We start from the raw sequence: 15,758 nt of genomic DNA, 5'->3' as shown, positions 1-15,758 counted from the left end.
ACTTTTTTCTCTTTCGTTTCTCCTGAAATGAGCACTTTGACAAACCATAATAAAGTAGCGTATAGTTCCGAAGTTGGCAACACAATTTTACAAAGACTGTATAAAGTTTAAAGTGCATTTATGTTTACTGTTGCCGTGGTTGCAAGTGGTTGCTTTGCACATCTAGACATTAAACGTTTGTTTTCTCAATCATCAATTTGAATGGAGCTCATCTGTGAACAAACGGGTTTCCTCAGATTCTTGAATTGTATTCAAGTCTCTACTTTGACTAGGACATTCTTGTAAGTAAATAGGTTTTGATCTAAACCAGGTGTCTGCAACCTTTAAAATTCAAAAAGCCTTTTTTTCTTTTTTTTTTTTTTACCTCAGTAAAGTTAAATAGAAATTTAGAGCTGCAAATGTTGCATAACTCTTCAAAAAAGGAAAATTTCTGATCTGAAGAAGCATCATTTTATGGATACATTTTCTGTGTTTTGATTTTTTGTTGTTGTTGTTTGGGTGAATGTTTCAAAAAAAAAAAAAAAAAAGTGCAGCCTAATCAGAAAAATTAGATTAAAGGAATGTAAGACTAACTAACACTTTAGGTGTGAATCAGAAATTCAATTACTGTATTTCATGAAAAGACTGAATCTGCATTTAAATATCCATATTTAAAAAAAAAAAAATAGTTTGTTCTCTGTCACTTGTAGCATTGAGGGAAGGTCCAAACGGACTTCTGATCTGAACCAGTCCGTTTTCCTTCCTGTCGTAGAACAACGCTCTGGTTTTTACCGGGCCAGCAGTTCTCTAACGGCGCCCTTTACAGCTTTATCATCCTGCTTACTAGGAATGAGGTAATACAGATGTAACCTTTTTATTAATTTGTGGTCAAATCCTTTATAATCCCTCAATAAACAGTGAAGTAACATTTTGTCAGGGCATCAGTTACTATAGAGTCAGAGCAAACACTCTTACTGCTCTAAAAATAAAACCAACCCACACTACTTCAGTGCAGCCGCGACTTTAGTACCACTGTGCTGCTAAATACACTTTGTCAATCATCTTTTCAAATGGATTTATTGGATGCTCTCACAGAACCAACTGTGGGGGAGTCGATGCTGTTCACACAGCTCCAGCCTGTGTAACCTTGACTGAATACGGGGGAAAATTTTCTTCCCCTATGAAGATCAGCTAACGTCTGTAAACAATTACCTTACCTTAACTCAGTGCTTCTCAATTCCAGTCCTCAGGCCCCCCTGCTCTGCATGTTTTAGATGTGCCTCTATTCCAGAACAGCTGATTCAAATGATTGCATGACCATGAAGTGCTGCAGAAACCTGTGGATCACCCATAGATTCAATCCAGGTGTGTAGCAGAAGGGAAACACCTAAAACATGCCCTCAGGGGGGCCTGAGGACCGGAATTGAGAAACGCTGCCTTAACTAGATGACATGTTTTCTTCTTCTTCTCATATTTGACATTACAGGTTTCTAGACTCTGATCCATTAATGAGCTCTGGTGTGATCAGGGTTCTGCTGCCGGATGGATCTACTGTGACTTTGTTTAAACGGTTGTTTTTATCTGTGACTGCGGCTAATCAAGAGTAGTCATCATGGGCCCGTTGACTGCTGCTCTAAATAAAGTTCTCCTGGATCAGCCTGTGAGTTGAGGTCCACACCCATGTCTTGGTAGGTTTACAGTTCAGATATATATATATATATATATATATATATATATATATATATATATATATATATATATATATATATTTTCCTCCCATGAGTTTCAGATTAGTTCAAATTTACCCCATGACATGCTTAAAACCTTTCTCTCCTTCTTCACAACGTTCTCCCTGATCTGTTCGTGTTCTTCTCTCTTCATGATGCTGTTAGATCAAATTCGCAGAACAACTGAGTTTTTTCCGCTTTGGGTTTTATTTGGCCTCAAAAGGAGTTGCCTTATTTTAAAGATTTGTATTTGGGGATAAAAAAAAAAGCTTAACTACTTTGATTACACATTAGTACATTAAAATGCACTGAGATTTGTGTGAATTCTTAAGCTGCAGTATATACATTTGTTTTTAGTTTTTTTACATACTTGTTAAAACTGTCATGATGATGTGACAGTATAAGACAGATAATCTGACGAAAGATCGATTTCTTCCTCCACCTCCTTCCTGAGCTGCTATTACTGTCTGAAGAAACGCACCGCTCCCGACCAAAAGCAACCAATCAGAGCCAGGAAGAGGGTCTGCTGCTAAACGTGCTAAAGGCTGAGAAACGACTTAATGTTACAGAAAAAACTGTTTATCTGTCCTCATTGTTGGCAATGCTAACTAGCATAGCATTCATAAAAGGCTATGCTAGCTGCAGCTACAAGGCAGGTGGAGGCTTGGGGAGGATGAGCAGCACCACGTGTAGCTGTTGTCAAGACAACTGCATCTGGTTTATTGTTTTTTTGATGTTTGGTTTAAGGTGGCAGTAGTTAAAGTTGATTTAATATTAAACATTAAGTTGAATATGTGTGGTAGTTTTAGTAAATTTGTGTTGATGCTCATTAAGTTCGGTTAAGTGTACATTCAAATGTGGGGGGAACATTTATTTTGTTCCACGGACCAAGTGTTGCCTGGGGAAGAGCCACATGGGGCATTCAAGCTCAAGAAGCTGATCGCTAGAAATGAAACTTTATTCCTCTGGAGTCAATGCGGGTAATGAGGTACGGTTTTGTTTATTTGTATCTTTTATTTATGTAAATACTCCATTTATTGTGAACTGATTTGGGTTTGTGTTACCTTTTGTTTTTAGTTCTGACGGCATTTTTGGCGACTTTGTAAGACGTGACCACAATAAATGGCTGTAGAAACCAAGAACTGCATTAAGCCTCCAGAGGAGTAACACCACACAAGATAGTGATTGACAGCGCTAAGACCCGCCTCCTGGCTCTGATTGGTTGTTTCTAGTTAGCTGGACGAAGGAAAGGAGCTACTTTTTCCCACAATTGTTTCATACAGTCACAAGTTCAACAAATGAGTAAAAAAAAAAATTGTTTTTTATAGTTGTGTACTGACATGAGTGTCCTAATAAGGCCTAGTACAACCAAAACCATAAATAGGATATAATATTCCTCAGAACAGTTCAACCTCCTTATAATTTTACAAGCCGCTATTAATAGTTTACTAGCGTAAAATACTCAAATAGGACCGAAACAAAGAGGAAACAGGAAGTTCAAGACGGGACGCCACTCTTCTCCGTTTTGTTTCAGCTGCTAAGAGCAAACATTGACTATGCAATTCGTTTCTCGTAAGCAGAGTGGGTTTCCTAATAAACTGACTGAACCGCAGGCACCTTTAATACAATACCTGTAACAGATCGAGTCAGAGATCAGGTGGTTACTTCTTCAAAACCGAACAGGACAAACTGGAGTCTGGTTCCAGATGTACAGACTTCAAAACTCGTATTTCACCAAAAACCAGCTCGTATTTACACGTGAAGGGGGGGAAAAAGATGGGTTATATTGCTCCTCTATGAGGGCTTAATATGAACAATATCAACACCTTTGTTGTTTATTTGAGTAGCGGCAATAAAATCGAGCACTAGCATTTATAGCCTTAGCTAACCGTTGCATGTTAGCTAGCCACGTCCATATATGAACACAAACACTTTAGTGCCTGTTTGCTGAAAAATTGCTGCGTATGAAATCAAAGTAAATTGTTTTTAAACAAGTTCTGAATTATTTCTGTTTTGTTTTTGTTTTTTTTACTTTTTAATTTTAGCCACATATTTTCGCCCCCCCCCCCCCCCCCCCCCCCCCCGGCCATGCAGAGTATCAGAAAGAGCAGGAGCTTCTTAAAGAGACAGAGGCCCAATTTCAATGTACAAAGTCAAATTTCATTTAAGCCACGTTTGAAAAGTACAGCATCTTATCTTGACTGAGATAAAATGGCACTATGTGCCTGGAAAATACATAAAACAGATTTACAGATAAACTAACAATGAAATGAATTCAGTCAGGCTTGGCTAAGAGTGATTCTAATGGATTCCATAATCTGAATTACTCATTGTTTATGGTATTAAAATCTGATATTTGAACTTCTGAAAACGGAAACAGGAAAAAAAAAAAAAAAAACCACGACAGGTGATCCATGACTATTATTTTTCTGATGAGGAATTACACATCAAACAATTTTTTTAAAAAAAGAGAAAGAGAGAGAGGGGAATAAGTGCAAAGGCGCAATAAAGGGGGCAGGGCAGCGTGGCATTTAGAAGGGGGAAGTGGAGCGGCGTTAAAGGGGACGGGGGCAGCGTCTACGTCGTGAGTGTTTGGCTTTCATGGAGCGCGTCGGCAACATGAACCGCCTGCTGCTGGGAGCCCTGCTGCTGCGTGTCACAGCTCAAGGTAACCTCCGCTCTCATCCTCCTCATCATCATCATTTTCTTTTTAATCTCATTTCATCACAGAGCTTCAGCCTCTTTGGGGAAAACACCAAAGTTGAATCTGAGACATCCTGGCTGAGATTGATGGCTGCGATGTCAATATTTTCCTTCAAATCTAGTTTTGTTACACAGATGTGGAAAACGTTATAGTACATTTCTTTTACAGCATTTACTGTGTTTTTTTTTTTTTTTTTTTGCTAGATCCTGAGAGACAGAGAAGGTCAGTGATGGTCAATAGGCAGTCAAACCTGTCGGCTGTCGGCTGTGTTTGTCATAAACGTTCACTTTGTTTTTGAAAGGGGCCACATGGCATTCACTGCAAACAAGAAGCGGCAAATAAAACCGAATTTGTTCTGTTTTTCTCTTTTGCTTTTCTGCTGCAGTGCCTTTGCAGCAGTCACGCCTTTCAATTTACCGATTTGTCACTGATGCAATCCGAGGTTTTCCTACAAAATATAAATTCTGGCTTTGTAATTTGAGTAAAAAATATGAGTTGATAGCTTTTTTTAAAAAAATTTTTATTGCCCATTACCAGTCGTCAAAAATCATCCTAAGGAGGAAAAAAAAAAAAAGTTAAAAGACTTTTAGAAACTTGAGATTCTTCTTCTCCAGTGAAGCCTGATGACAGAAATGTGATTTGCGTTACCCAGCAGTGTTTGTTTTGGGTGATTTCCTCCTGACCTTTTCCTCTCAGGAAGCCTCTTTCCCTCTAAACAAGTCCAGCAGGTTTTTGTTTTTCCCACTTAAAACCCAAAGACATCACTTTGAGCCAGTCAAGAAAACTGCACAACTCTGTAAACTTTCCCTCCAGTTTTGTCTCACTTCAAATTGAGTTACTCTGTTAAACAAACACAAAAATCTGTGTTGAATTAAGTACGAAAAAAAAGTGTTCAATTCAACAATAGTGTCCCAGGAGATAATAAAAGGTTCCGTTAAAGAGAAGTTTAGAAATTAGCTGGTAAATAAAACTAAAACTTGAGTTAGTTTTTTAAGAAGAGGCTTCGATTTCAGTTGCATGTTTTCCTTTATCCTCCTCTTTGTCTGCCATCATTACTCCATCATGCTGGCTGCCAAATTTAGCGATTGTGCGGCACTTACAATGAGAAATCAAACCAATCAAACACTGACATTGCGATGCGTCTGCAGGTCGACATGCTGCTCAGTTCTACGTCTTGGCGATAAACTCCTCCGAACGTCATTTATTAACTCGTCTCTCTCATCTGAGCCGCTAAAATGTGACTTCCTGTGTTGCAGAGATGCTGGCTCCACCTGGACAGGCGAGGTTCGAGTCCACAGACTTCAAGAACATCCTGCAGTGGGCCGCGCCCACAAACAGCTCCTGCCTGCAGTACCACGTCCAGTATAAGATGTAAGAGCTCACACACACATACATGCCCACACACACACACACACAGTCAGATGGATTTCTTCTGCTGTTTCAGCCTTTTGATCTGCTCAACTAGGGGAAAAAAAGGAAGATTTTTTTTATGGGATTTTTCTCTTGTTTTATTTCTTTAAAATGATTTTTTTGTTTTAAGTCTAAAGTTTTCTCACCAAGAGTAAAATATGAAAAAGGACTTCTTCTCTCCATGAACACGCATGTGTTTTTGGACCAGTATGAAAATGTACATTTTAGAAACAAAGCTGCATTAAAAACCCACCAGCAGAGGGAGCTCCTCCTCCAACACCTTAACTGACCTATAACCTTTAACTGTGCGTGTTGTTGGCCTAATCTCTTCCAGATCAGGATTAGAAGAGCACTTAAAAGTTGCTAAAAGTGAATATAAGATGAGGAAGCTAGTGTGCTAGAATATGTTTCCTCTTATTTTATTAGTTTTAACTATCAGGCTGGCAAATCAAAATTCAATTATATGGTATAACTAAATGCACCCTGACCTTCAATGTTTTTTGCACAAATACATACACAAATCTTTTTTTGTTCTTCTTGCATCAACAGATTTACTCTGTAAAATGTCAAAAAATCGGTTATTGATCTGCTACAAGTTAAATGAATAGTTCTAGTTTGGTGGGATTTTGTGGAATAGTTATTTGTAGTCAACATCCTACCTGTGCTAGGCATTTGTTCAGAATGACCCCAGTTTGAAGAACTCAAGCAGACTGGAACCAGTTAAAGCCCAGACTGTATCTGAAACAACTCAAACTTCAGAAAGGCTGCTGCAGCTAAGCGTTTTAGGTTTCTATGCCGACTTGAGTCGGATCATCAGGTCCATTCGACTTAAAGTGTAAACATCCATTCACCTGTTTTCTGTTTTTACAACCCGTTTAAACCAACGAGTCTTCAGCGGCCAAACCAACTCCGACTTTGGAGATTTTTCCAAGCTGTCTGACGGAAATCTCCGCTGACCTCTCACAGATACGGCGAGCTGGACTGGCTGAACGTCAGCAACTGTCAGGGCATCCAGAGGCACCACTGTGACCTCAGCGCCGCCACCTCCGACGTCAGAGAGTGGTACTACGCCCGGGTGCGAGTGTCGTGTGCGGCCACCGGCAGCAAATCGGCCTGGGCCATGTCCCGCAGATTCAGCCCCCGCTGGGACAGTAAGCGCCGACCCTCCTCTTTAACGTCATCTCCTTTATTCTATTTTGTTTGTCTAATTATTTCGGGAAAAGATGAAAAATGTAGGGTTTTTTTTGTTGCTTTCTCTTACGTTTTTGAAGTTAAAAACCAAGTAATTGTAATGACCACTGACTGTGTCTCTGCAGCCAAAGTCAGCCCCCCCTCAGTGAGGCTGAACTCGTCCAAACAGGGCCTTGTGGTCCAAGTGAAAGCCTCCAGAGTGTTGATGCGCAAGGTGCACAACGGCGTGGACAACAACATCTACGTCGTCCACCCCGGCGGAAAGGAGGTAAGGGAACCCACACCGATTATTACCCATAATCTCTGGGCCTCTTCAGTTTTACCCCAAATCTGCCAGATTGTTATTAAAACATTTTTTGTACACTGAGCCCTGAGAAATGACTAACGTCGCTTCATTAATTGAGATGATTCTACAAAATTCTGACTCGTGGGTTGCGCCACGCTTTTCCGATTTGCATTTGCTAAAAGAAACCTGAAAATGTAGTCATGGATTTAATAGAAAAGTCCAAAAGTGAATATTTGACCCAAATTGATAAAAAAAAAAAAAAAAAGAATAAAGCCTCCAAATGAAGATAAAAGAGATACATTTAATTATGGTTGAATTCTAACGACTCATTGCAAAAACACAAAATCTTAGCAAGTGTGATTTTGTCTAGTTTCTAGTGCAAATATCTTAGCACACTTGAAATATGACAAAACTAACTTACAAGTTACTTTCCAGCAAGTTATCGGAGCTTCCTTTAAAAGTCAATAATTTCTTCATATTGATAAAAAAAAGTACTTGTTCCATTCCTGGATTATTTCATTTATGAAATAGAATTTTTTTTTTTACTATAAATGTAATAATCTGCCGATGGAACACGACAGTTTTCCCCATATTCTTACTTATAATCAAGACATTTTTCCCATATTGGAAAGGGAGAAAATGTCTTGTTCCACTTGCAGACATGCTTATAGTGCTTATAGTTAGCACTTTTTCACCAATACTAATGAATTACAGACTTAAAACAAGCTCAACAAGCTCTTGCTGGAAAGTCACTTGTAAGTTAGTTTTGTCTTTTTCCAAGCGTAATAAGATATTTGCATTAGAAACTAGACCAAAAATACTTGGTAAGATTTAGTGTTTCTGCAGTGTATCGTCTATGTTGCAGCTTTGCTTGCTAAGTGACTTTTATCATATGAAGCCATTAAAATCTGTTACGTGACAAAACAGTCGCTGTCACAGATTCTGGGGGCAAAAACACAGATCGGATTCAAATAATGGACAAATCTAGGGCGACGTTCGTCCAGTTGTGAAGGCAAAGAGGAAATAGAAAAGGCTGAGGCAGAAGAGGAAGAGTAGAGGTGTAAAAAGAACAACAATAACACAGAAAAAAAAAGAAGAACCACCTGACCCGCTGCCCCAGTTTTCTCCCGCCGTCGCTTTGTGCTGTGCGCAGCGAGCGTGATGGCTGACGTGCGGCGCCTCTCTTTCCTCTCCTCCTCCAGGAGGTTTACGAGGTGGCGAGCGGCTCCAAGCTGACTCTGACCGAACTGAAGCCCAGGACACACTACTGCGTCCAAGCACAGACCGTCATCCCCCGGCACATGAGGAGCAGCGATCGCAGCACCGCCAAGTGCATCACCACAGACTGATCACGCGCAGGTCCGCTTCCGCACCAGAGAGATGTTGCGTCCGTGAGAACGCGCCTGCAGAGTCTGACGGGTTTCCTTCTCTTTTTCTTTTTCTTCTTCTGCAGACGCCGGTTGACTCGAGTCGTCTCGTCATTTCAGTCCTCACCCCTACCTCCACGGCGGCAGTCACAGGTGTCTGAACTCGGAAAACTGGTGCGATTAATCGAATCTCTCGAGGAGCGTATTTTATTTAAAGTCTGTTGCTAAACTTGAAACTTTCTAAATTGACATTTTGGAGCATTTTCTGCTGAGGATCACTGTGAAATTCATTTCTTCGTGACATTGTTTTTGTGACTAAGTTTATATATTTTTTGGAAGCTGAAGCAAAACATGAAGTTTATTTTATCTACTGAAATATTTATGCACAAGTTGAACATATTTTGAGGAAGCAACCTTTAACATTTTGTTTTTGTCTCAAACAAATGAACGTTCCTGGATGTTTTGGACACATTTAAAAAAAAAAAAAAAAAAAGACTACCAGAGCTTCTGTTTGAGATTAAAAACTGGTGATGTTTTATACCTCATGTTTGTCCTGCATGCATCAACTCTAATAAAAGGATTCATTTCCTCTTTTAAAAGTCCATTTGTTTGTGTGTTCAGTTGTTGTGCTGCTGAAAGGTCAAAATCGTCTTGCAGAAGAGTTTTTTTATTATGGAACGCTCTCGTGTTTTGTCAAATTTAAAACCACAAACTTGGTTGTATTTTAATACGACAAATAAAATAAAGAGGGTGACAATAGGCTTGATGTAGACTTTATTTAAAACGTTGACAAACATGATAACTCTTGATCGATCCGGCATGACATAACCAATACTGTCAGGATAAACACACACCGGAACAGATCTGAACCCAGTCAGTGTGATCGGTTGTCTTTAAAAAGAAAGAAAGAAGTTCTACGCGGTTTGATCTCTTCACAGGCCTCTACGCTTCAGCTCCTTCGTATAGCAGCAGGTTGAATTAGTGGTTTTTGGGTCTGAACGCAGAAAAATATCATTTCAAATCTGGTCCCCATCGCTGCCGTGGAAAAAGCGCCTCAGGAATGTAGGAGAAAACATTCGCGACTTAGCGGCGCGTTATTTACAGACGGTTCTGAAAACCTGAAGAAAACCGGCTTGTGGACAGCACCTTTAACAGTTTAAGAGTCGGATACTTCACGTTCTACAAAAAAAAAAAAAAAAAAAAAATCAATACGCACGAACACATCAGGAAGACATTTACACCGTCTGGCAATTCAGACGCTTCTCTAAGTTCATCCTTTAGCCCTTCTCTAGGAAACTCAGCAAGACAACGAGTGAAACAAGTGAAGAGGGGCGTACGCACTTTTCAGTTACAGTTAAAAACTGATTCCGAGCTCTGGAGCATGTGCTGCGTAGGAAAGGCCTGGGGAGCAAAGCCTGCTGGGAAAGAGAGAGCCCTTCACAAGTCCCAAAATAAAACTGAATCTAAACGTCTCCAGACGTCTCTGAGCACGATGGGACGAGTTTGTTCAGATGAAGAGAAATATTTTTACGTTTAAATAGACTTCACGATGCGAAACGGATACAACTGAATGTGGAAGTTGTTCAATGTAACAGTTCAACAGGTTTATTCAGGTAAAATACACGATGCTTTAGTATTAAAAGGCACAGGCTTTACTGAGCACACTTTAAAAAACAGCTGCATTTAGGAATGTGTAGAAATAACACGAGTCCCTCAATAAAACAGAGTCTGACTTAAAACTGTGATTTGTTTCAGTAACTCAATTCAAAAGGTAGAATTCATGTGAGAGAGATTGCTTGTTTTGATGACTACGGCTTAAAGCTAATGGAACTGAGTATAAAGTTTCTTGGGATTTTAAAATATTGCATAAGACCAATAATTAAATAAAAGGACTGATGTGTTACTTTTATGAACACACACCATTGGATATGCCTCAATAGGTCACCGCTAACAAAGCTGCCTGTTCAATGGGTATTAATGGAAAGTTGAGTGGAGGGAAAAGTGCGGCAGTGTGAAAAAAGGTGAAAAAGTAACAGGTTAGAAAAGGTTGTGAAGCCATGTGGATACAAGTGTCATCTTCCAGCAGAACTTGACTTCTGCTAAAAACCACCAGTAACCACGGCAACACTGTGATTGACGCCCCTGCGAACTGGTCTGACCTGAACCCCACAGAGAAGGAGTGTTGTCAAGATGAAGATGAATTAAGTGTATAAATAAACCGTACCGCACACAGACTAATAGTTAGACTGATATTTCTGCTTTCCAAATCCTTATGGAATATTTTTGAGACGTTTCATGAGCTCCAGGCCACAATCATCAAAATTTTAAATAAAAGCTTGAGTGTGTGTGTGTGTGTGTGTGAGATGACTCTGTAAGAGTTGAACGTTTTGAATTCCCCATTACAGACGCAGCTAATGCGTTCATGTTTCAACCAATCAGCTCTCGTTGGGTTACTGCTTTAATTAAACTTAGTTTATCCGATGTGAAAAATCTGCTTTAGTGTGCAGAGAACCAGAAAAAAAACCCCATCTATAAATACATAAGCAGCAACATTTTTCTTTTTTTTTTTTTTTACAAGAATAGAGTCAATGTCTGCTTTGTAAAACTTCCAGTGATTTTCTACCTGCATCTCTATAATCTTTAGGCCGTTCTGGGTGGAGCAACAGATGCTTCAGCTCTAGTACTGATAATGTAACCTGCCCTTAGTGCGCAGACTGAGCTGACAGTCGTAAAACATGTTTGCAATAGAAAACAACAGCAGCATTAGGCTGACAGTGGGTAAAAAGTTATATTTACAAACATTGCCTTTTTTTTTTCTTCCTTTTTTTGTGAACATTTTAAGTTTACATGCACGATTCTTAAGTGAGAAAATAAATCTACGAGCCTGATGACGCAGATGTGAAACGGAGGTGGAATGTATGTCCTGCTGCCCGCTATAACTCAGTTCATATTAAATTACCGATAAAAATAAATAAAAAGGTGATTTGAGTTGGGAGAGATACAGCGGCGGTCAACGTTGAGCTGCAATGACGTACGGAGGGGAGGGCGGGGTAACGACGAGGGGCGAGGTTAGAGGTCAGAGTCTGTTCTGGAAACATGGCCGTGTTTAAGGCGGTTCTTTTAGAGCACTGTGACACCCCAACGTCACTTTGCTCAGGCACTAAGAAAAAAACCCCAACCTTTTTTCTATGGTGCTTTTAGAGACAAAAAGGAACAAAGGCAGCGTACGTCTAAAACCCCCCAGCTACTCTCTACAGCCTGCCTCGCTCAGCTCAGAGCAGGTCAAAGCTCCAGGCTCCTAGGAGAAAAACTCTTTCTCCAACTCAAACATGGAGGGCCGTGCTGGGGAGCTCTGGATGCGGCAGAGCGGCACGGTGCAGTCCCGCTTCTGCCCCTCTGTGTCCATGTCGAGCAGCGAGCAGCCCACCTCCGAGGACAGCACCACGTTCAGGTCCTGGGCCGTTTTCTCCCCGGAATAGTGGCCCAGGGAGTAGCTCTTGTTGCGGCCCCGCAGCAGGGCCCAGGCATGGGGCTTGGCCCGGAACGACACGGGCCTCTGCCGCGGGACGGCGTCTCCGTTGGCCGGCTTTTCCTCCTTTTCCTGCTTCCTCTGAGCAGCAGGTGGCGCCGGAGGGCCGTTGTGGGCTGTGAACAGAGAGAACAGTCAGATAAACCTGAGCATGCTAACTTGCCCCAGCTTTGCACTGCAAAAAAACACAACATGTTGTCAAGTGCAAATGTCTTAGTACACTGGAAACGAGACAAAATTAATATCTAATAACTAATATCCATAATATGAAAAAGTACTAGTTTTAAGTACTTTCCCTATTAATCAAACAAAACTTTTTAATGTCTTCATCCACTGGCAGATTTGCTCTAGAAACTACACCAAAACTACTCTAAGATTAGTGTTTTTGTCATGCAGTGTGTGCTCCTCACTGTTGTGGTTGGTGGTGAACTTCTTCCTGCGCAGTCGTGTTCCTGTGTTGTGGTTGCTCTGCTCTGGGGGCCGACTCCGACTTTGCTCTGCCTTCTGGGTTTCAGCTGCAGGCTTGTTGCTCTGGCTTTTTACAGTTGCTGCTCTGACGGATCGGGACGTTTCTGAGTTGTGATCGCTCACCGCAGGCTCGGCCTTCCCAGGACTCGGTTCCGACACCTCAGCCTCCGGCTGTAAGAGGCACTTGGTGGAGTTGCACTCCATGATGGCCAACATTGAGACGAGGTTCACCGGCGGGGCGCCGGCGCTGTTTGAAGACGTGTCTTCTTTACGGGAGCGGCCGCCCGGCGGGGAGGTGCTGCGGCGGAACCGGGTTGCACGCTGAAACAGGCCCTCCTTCTTCTTCTTCTCCTCTTTTGGGGTCTCGCACTCCTCAGGAGGAGCTGAGGTCCTGATGGCCTCTCTAAGGTCGTAACCCAGGACCACGGAGGCCAGCAGCGAGCCGCAGCCATACAGCGCAAAGTCGGTCTTCCGTCGCGCCGACGCCCTCTTCAGGCTGTTGGTGGGGGTCAGCTGAGGGGTTGTGGAGGTGGAAGAGGTGGACGTGGTGGTGCAGGGGTCTTCCGGAGTCTCTGGGGGACTTCCTGCACCGACCCCAGCATCGCCCGGTCCGCGGTTCCCTCCGGGGCTCTGAGGCTGCGTCTCGTCCCTCCACAGAGGAAGGTCGATGTAAACCTGGTTGGGGAACTTGAGCTGCTTTGGTTTGGAGCTGCTGTCAGGACATTCCTGGGGAAACGCTTCCTCCCTGCCTGCTCCCGCTGAAAACAAACACACGACTGGTCAAATGTAATCAAAACAAGGAAAAAGTTTGTTTCTTTTTCTTTTTGCAAATAAAGTCTTAATGGTTTGTTGTACAATTGCTCTCCTCATTGGCGTTCCAGACACCATTTTGTTGGGGTGTGTTTCTACGAGCCCATTTAGAAACTCATGTTGTGCCGAAACAACTCCACTAATTAGTCCAAACTCAAAGTCTATGGACATTAACTTTCGATTTACGCCACAAATTTTCTATTGGATTCAGGTCTGGACTTTAACTGGGCCACATGAGGAGGCTTCTAACAGGTTTTCTTCAGCCTTGTGAAGAAAAGTACCACAACAAGACACTGCTGCCACTGGCCCCAGGTAACAATGGGGTTTGGGAACCACAACTGCTTTAACTTGAGTTCAAACACCAAATATACCTTAATCATCATTAATAAACAGTGGACACCATCTTGGCATTACCACAGCAGCCAACATCTACGGGCTTTCTCATCTCCACTTGGCCAATCAGCACCAAAGAGAATGAATGGCCTTCCTGGATTGGCTGCTTTTCCAACGCCAGCTAACGGCAGGTCTAGTAGCATTGGTGCTACAGCTTCCCATGCTGCATTTTCTTTAGAATATTTCAGATATTCTCCTGAGAAAAATCCGCAAATAGGCAAATTTTCCACAAATAACACGGCATACCACAGAAAAGTCTGCAAATACTGAACCACAAATAGGTGGGGGTCCACTGTGCGTTTCACCACGGGTGAAAGGCGATGAGATGCAGTGTTATTTACCAAACCAATAATTTTACATGCAAGACAAAATGTCTCGTTTTCATTTCATCTTCTGTGCGCTTGCTGTGTTGCTTGCATGGTTTATAACAAAATGCAAACGGACCCAAAGAAATAAACACTATGAGGTTCAAAAACTATTTCAAAAAGTATAAACAAAGTACACCCCAAAACCCACATAAATGTAAAAAAAATAAAATAAATAAATAAAGATTATACCAATAAAGCTTTGCGTACCTTCTCTTTATCGTATGCTTTGAACACAAGTCCTGATAGTTTGTGGCTAACTGTCATCAGCTCACCTTGTTCGCCGAACAGAGCGGCGAGGGGAACAGACTTCTGGGACTTCAGCAGGCTGGTGGACCAGGGGTTACTGCCGTCTGACAGAGGACGCACCCTGAACCCAAAACACAGGAGACGGTGAAGACGAGTACCAGACGGACTGCAACACTGCAGGATCACTGAACAAGCTAAATGAGGCACATCTTGGGTATTTATTACTTTGAAAATATTAATATTCCCACTTTATGTTTGAGTGAAATAAATAAGTAGAGAGAAAATAGTTGAAAAATGAGAGTTGTTTTTGGAGCCAGCTGCCCAGTGGAGAAAGGTCGTGGGTTCGAATCCCAGCTTGGAGTCTTTCTAGTTTGCATGTTGTTGCCTGGGCATGATTGGTTCCTCTCTGGGTCCAAACACGTGACTGCAGTCGGCTTAATCGCTCTTGGATACGAAAGGTTTAAGTGATTAAATGAAATAAGTTCCTAGTCGTGTCAACAACAGTTCAAAGGGAAAAGCTTTATCATCTGATTAGTTATTACTAGGATCAACCTAAAGGTTGATGCAAAGTACAGAAAATGTTTGGGAACAACAACCAAATGTTCCCGTCACTGGGAGCTGGTTGTGTGTCAGTCTTACCTCTCAGCAGCAGCAGGTCTTTCTTTGCTCTGAACTGAACTGGGGCCCCAGGTTCTTCCTTTCTTCTTGATTCCTTTCTTCACATCGTCGAACTCCTCCGGCCTGAAGAGGGTGCTGCGGCCCCACGTACGGTTGCTCTCGTCTTGTGTGACTGACAACGGGGAATTTCTACTTATTACAGACTCATAATATTATTGTTGCAGAAACTGCACAAGAAACTACGAGGACATGTTAGGTTTTATTCTGTTAAACCAACAGAAATCTTTTAATAAAATCTCTAATGTCTATGTTGTCTTTAACTCTTGTCCTTACAAAAGGCCTGATTCAGTTTTTAAGAGCTAATTTGATTAATTTAAAGTACTTTTGTCATGTTCTTTTTAGTTATCTGAGAAGATACACATTGGTACCTTTTTTAAAACATTTTATTTAGTTTGAATAGAAAAGGTGTTTCAGTCTCGTTAAGACTAGATAAATATAAGTCTAATAACTATAAACTTTGTATAAAATGATTAAAATTGACTTTACAAAACAGATTTTTTTTAAACAAAAATAGAACACTTGTAATAAAACCTTTTAATTTGTTTGTTTGTGGCTGGACACAAAATTTATCCAACTTTCCAGCCTAAAAAAAAATAAAAACA

The 15,758-nt window shown here is 41.4% G+C and overlaps 2 protein-coding genes across 2 annotated transcripts in view; one reads left to right on the top strand and one right to left on the bottom strand.

Moving 5' to 3' along the window:
* Positions 1-3,849: 3,849 nt before the first annotated feature.
* LOC102216928 (interleukin-20 receptor subunit alpha-like) lies at positions 3,850-9,869 on the top strand. Its single transcript, XM_023327622.1, has 6 exons — positions 3,850-4,374; positions 5,667-5,781; positions 6,787-6,971; positions 7,137-7,279; positions 8,500-8,656; positions 8,751-9,869. The coding sequence occupies exons 1-5, from the start codon at positions 4,308-4,310 to the stop codon at positions 8,644-8,646; spliced, it is 657 nt and encodes a 218-aa protein (XP_023183390.1). The 5' UTR covers positions 3,850-4,307; the 3' UTR covers positions 8,647-8,656; positions 8,751-9,869.
* Positions 9,426-15,758, bottom strand: part of LOC102217174 (mitogen-activated protein kinase kinase kinase 21-like) — a 27,228-nt gene continuing 20,895 nt past the window's right edge. The window contains exons 7-10 of the mRNA XM_005804187.2: positions 15,118-15,268; positions 14,505-14,599; positions 12,604-13,419; positions 9,426-12,309 (exon numbers count right to left, since the gene is read on the bottom strand). Of these exons, the coding sequence (XP_005804244.1) occupies positions 11,963-12,309; positions 12,604-13,419; positions 14,505-14,599; positions 15,118-15,268 (1,409 nt within the window). The 3' untranslated portion in view covers positions 9,426-11,962. The remainder of the gene's footprint in view (positions 12,310-12,603; positions 13,420-14,504; positions 14,600-15,117; positions 15,269-15,758) is intronic.

Source organism: Xiphophorus maculatus, chromosome 22, assembly GCF_002775205.1.
Source record: "Xiphophorus maculatus strain JP 163 A chromosome 22, X_maculatus-5.0-male, whole genome shotgun sequence".
In the NCBI taxonomy this organism is placed as follows: Eukaryota; Metazoa; Chordata; class Actinopteri; order Cyprinodontiformes; family Poeciliidae; genus Xiphophorus; species Xiphophorus maculatus.
Note: the sequence above shows the minus strand (reverse complement) of the source record. Positions and strands in the feature narration are given on the sequence as shown.

Bases quoted from the DNA above. Each gene is read 5' to 3' on its own strand.
- LOC102216928 (XM_023327622.1), top strand. From the start codon at position 4,308: ATGGAGCGCGTCGGCAACATGAACCGCCTGCTGCTGGGAGCCCTGCTG. The intron at 5,782-6,786 runs GTAAGAGCTCAC...GACCTCTCACAG, and splicing joins TACCACGTCCAGTATAAGAT to ATACGGCGAGCTGGACTGGC. The intron at 6,972-7,136 runs GTAAGCGCCGAC...GTGTCTCTGCAG, and splicing joins ATTCAGCCCCCGCTGGGACA to CCAAAGTCAGCCCCCCCTCA.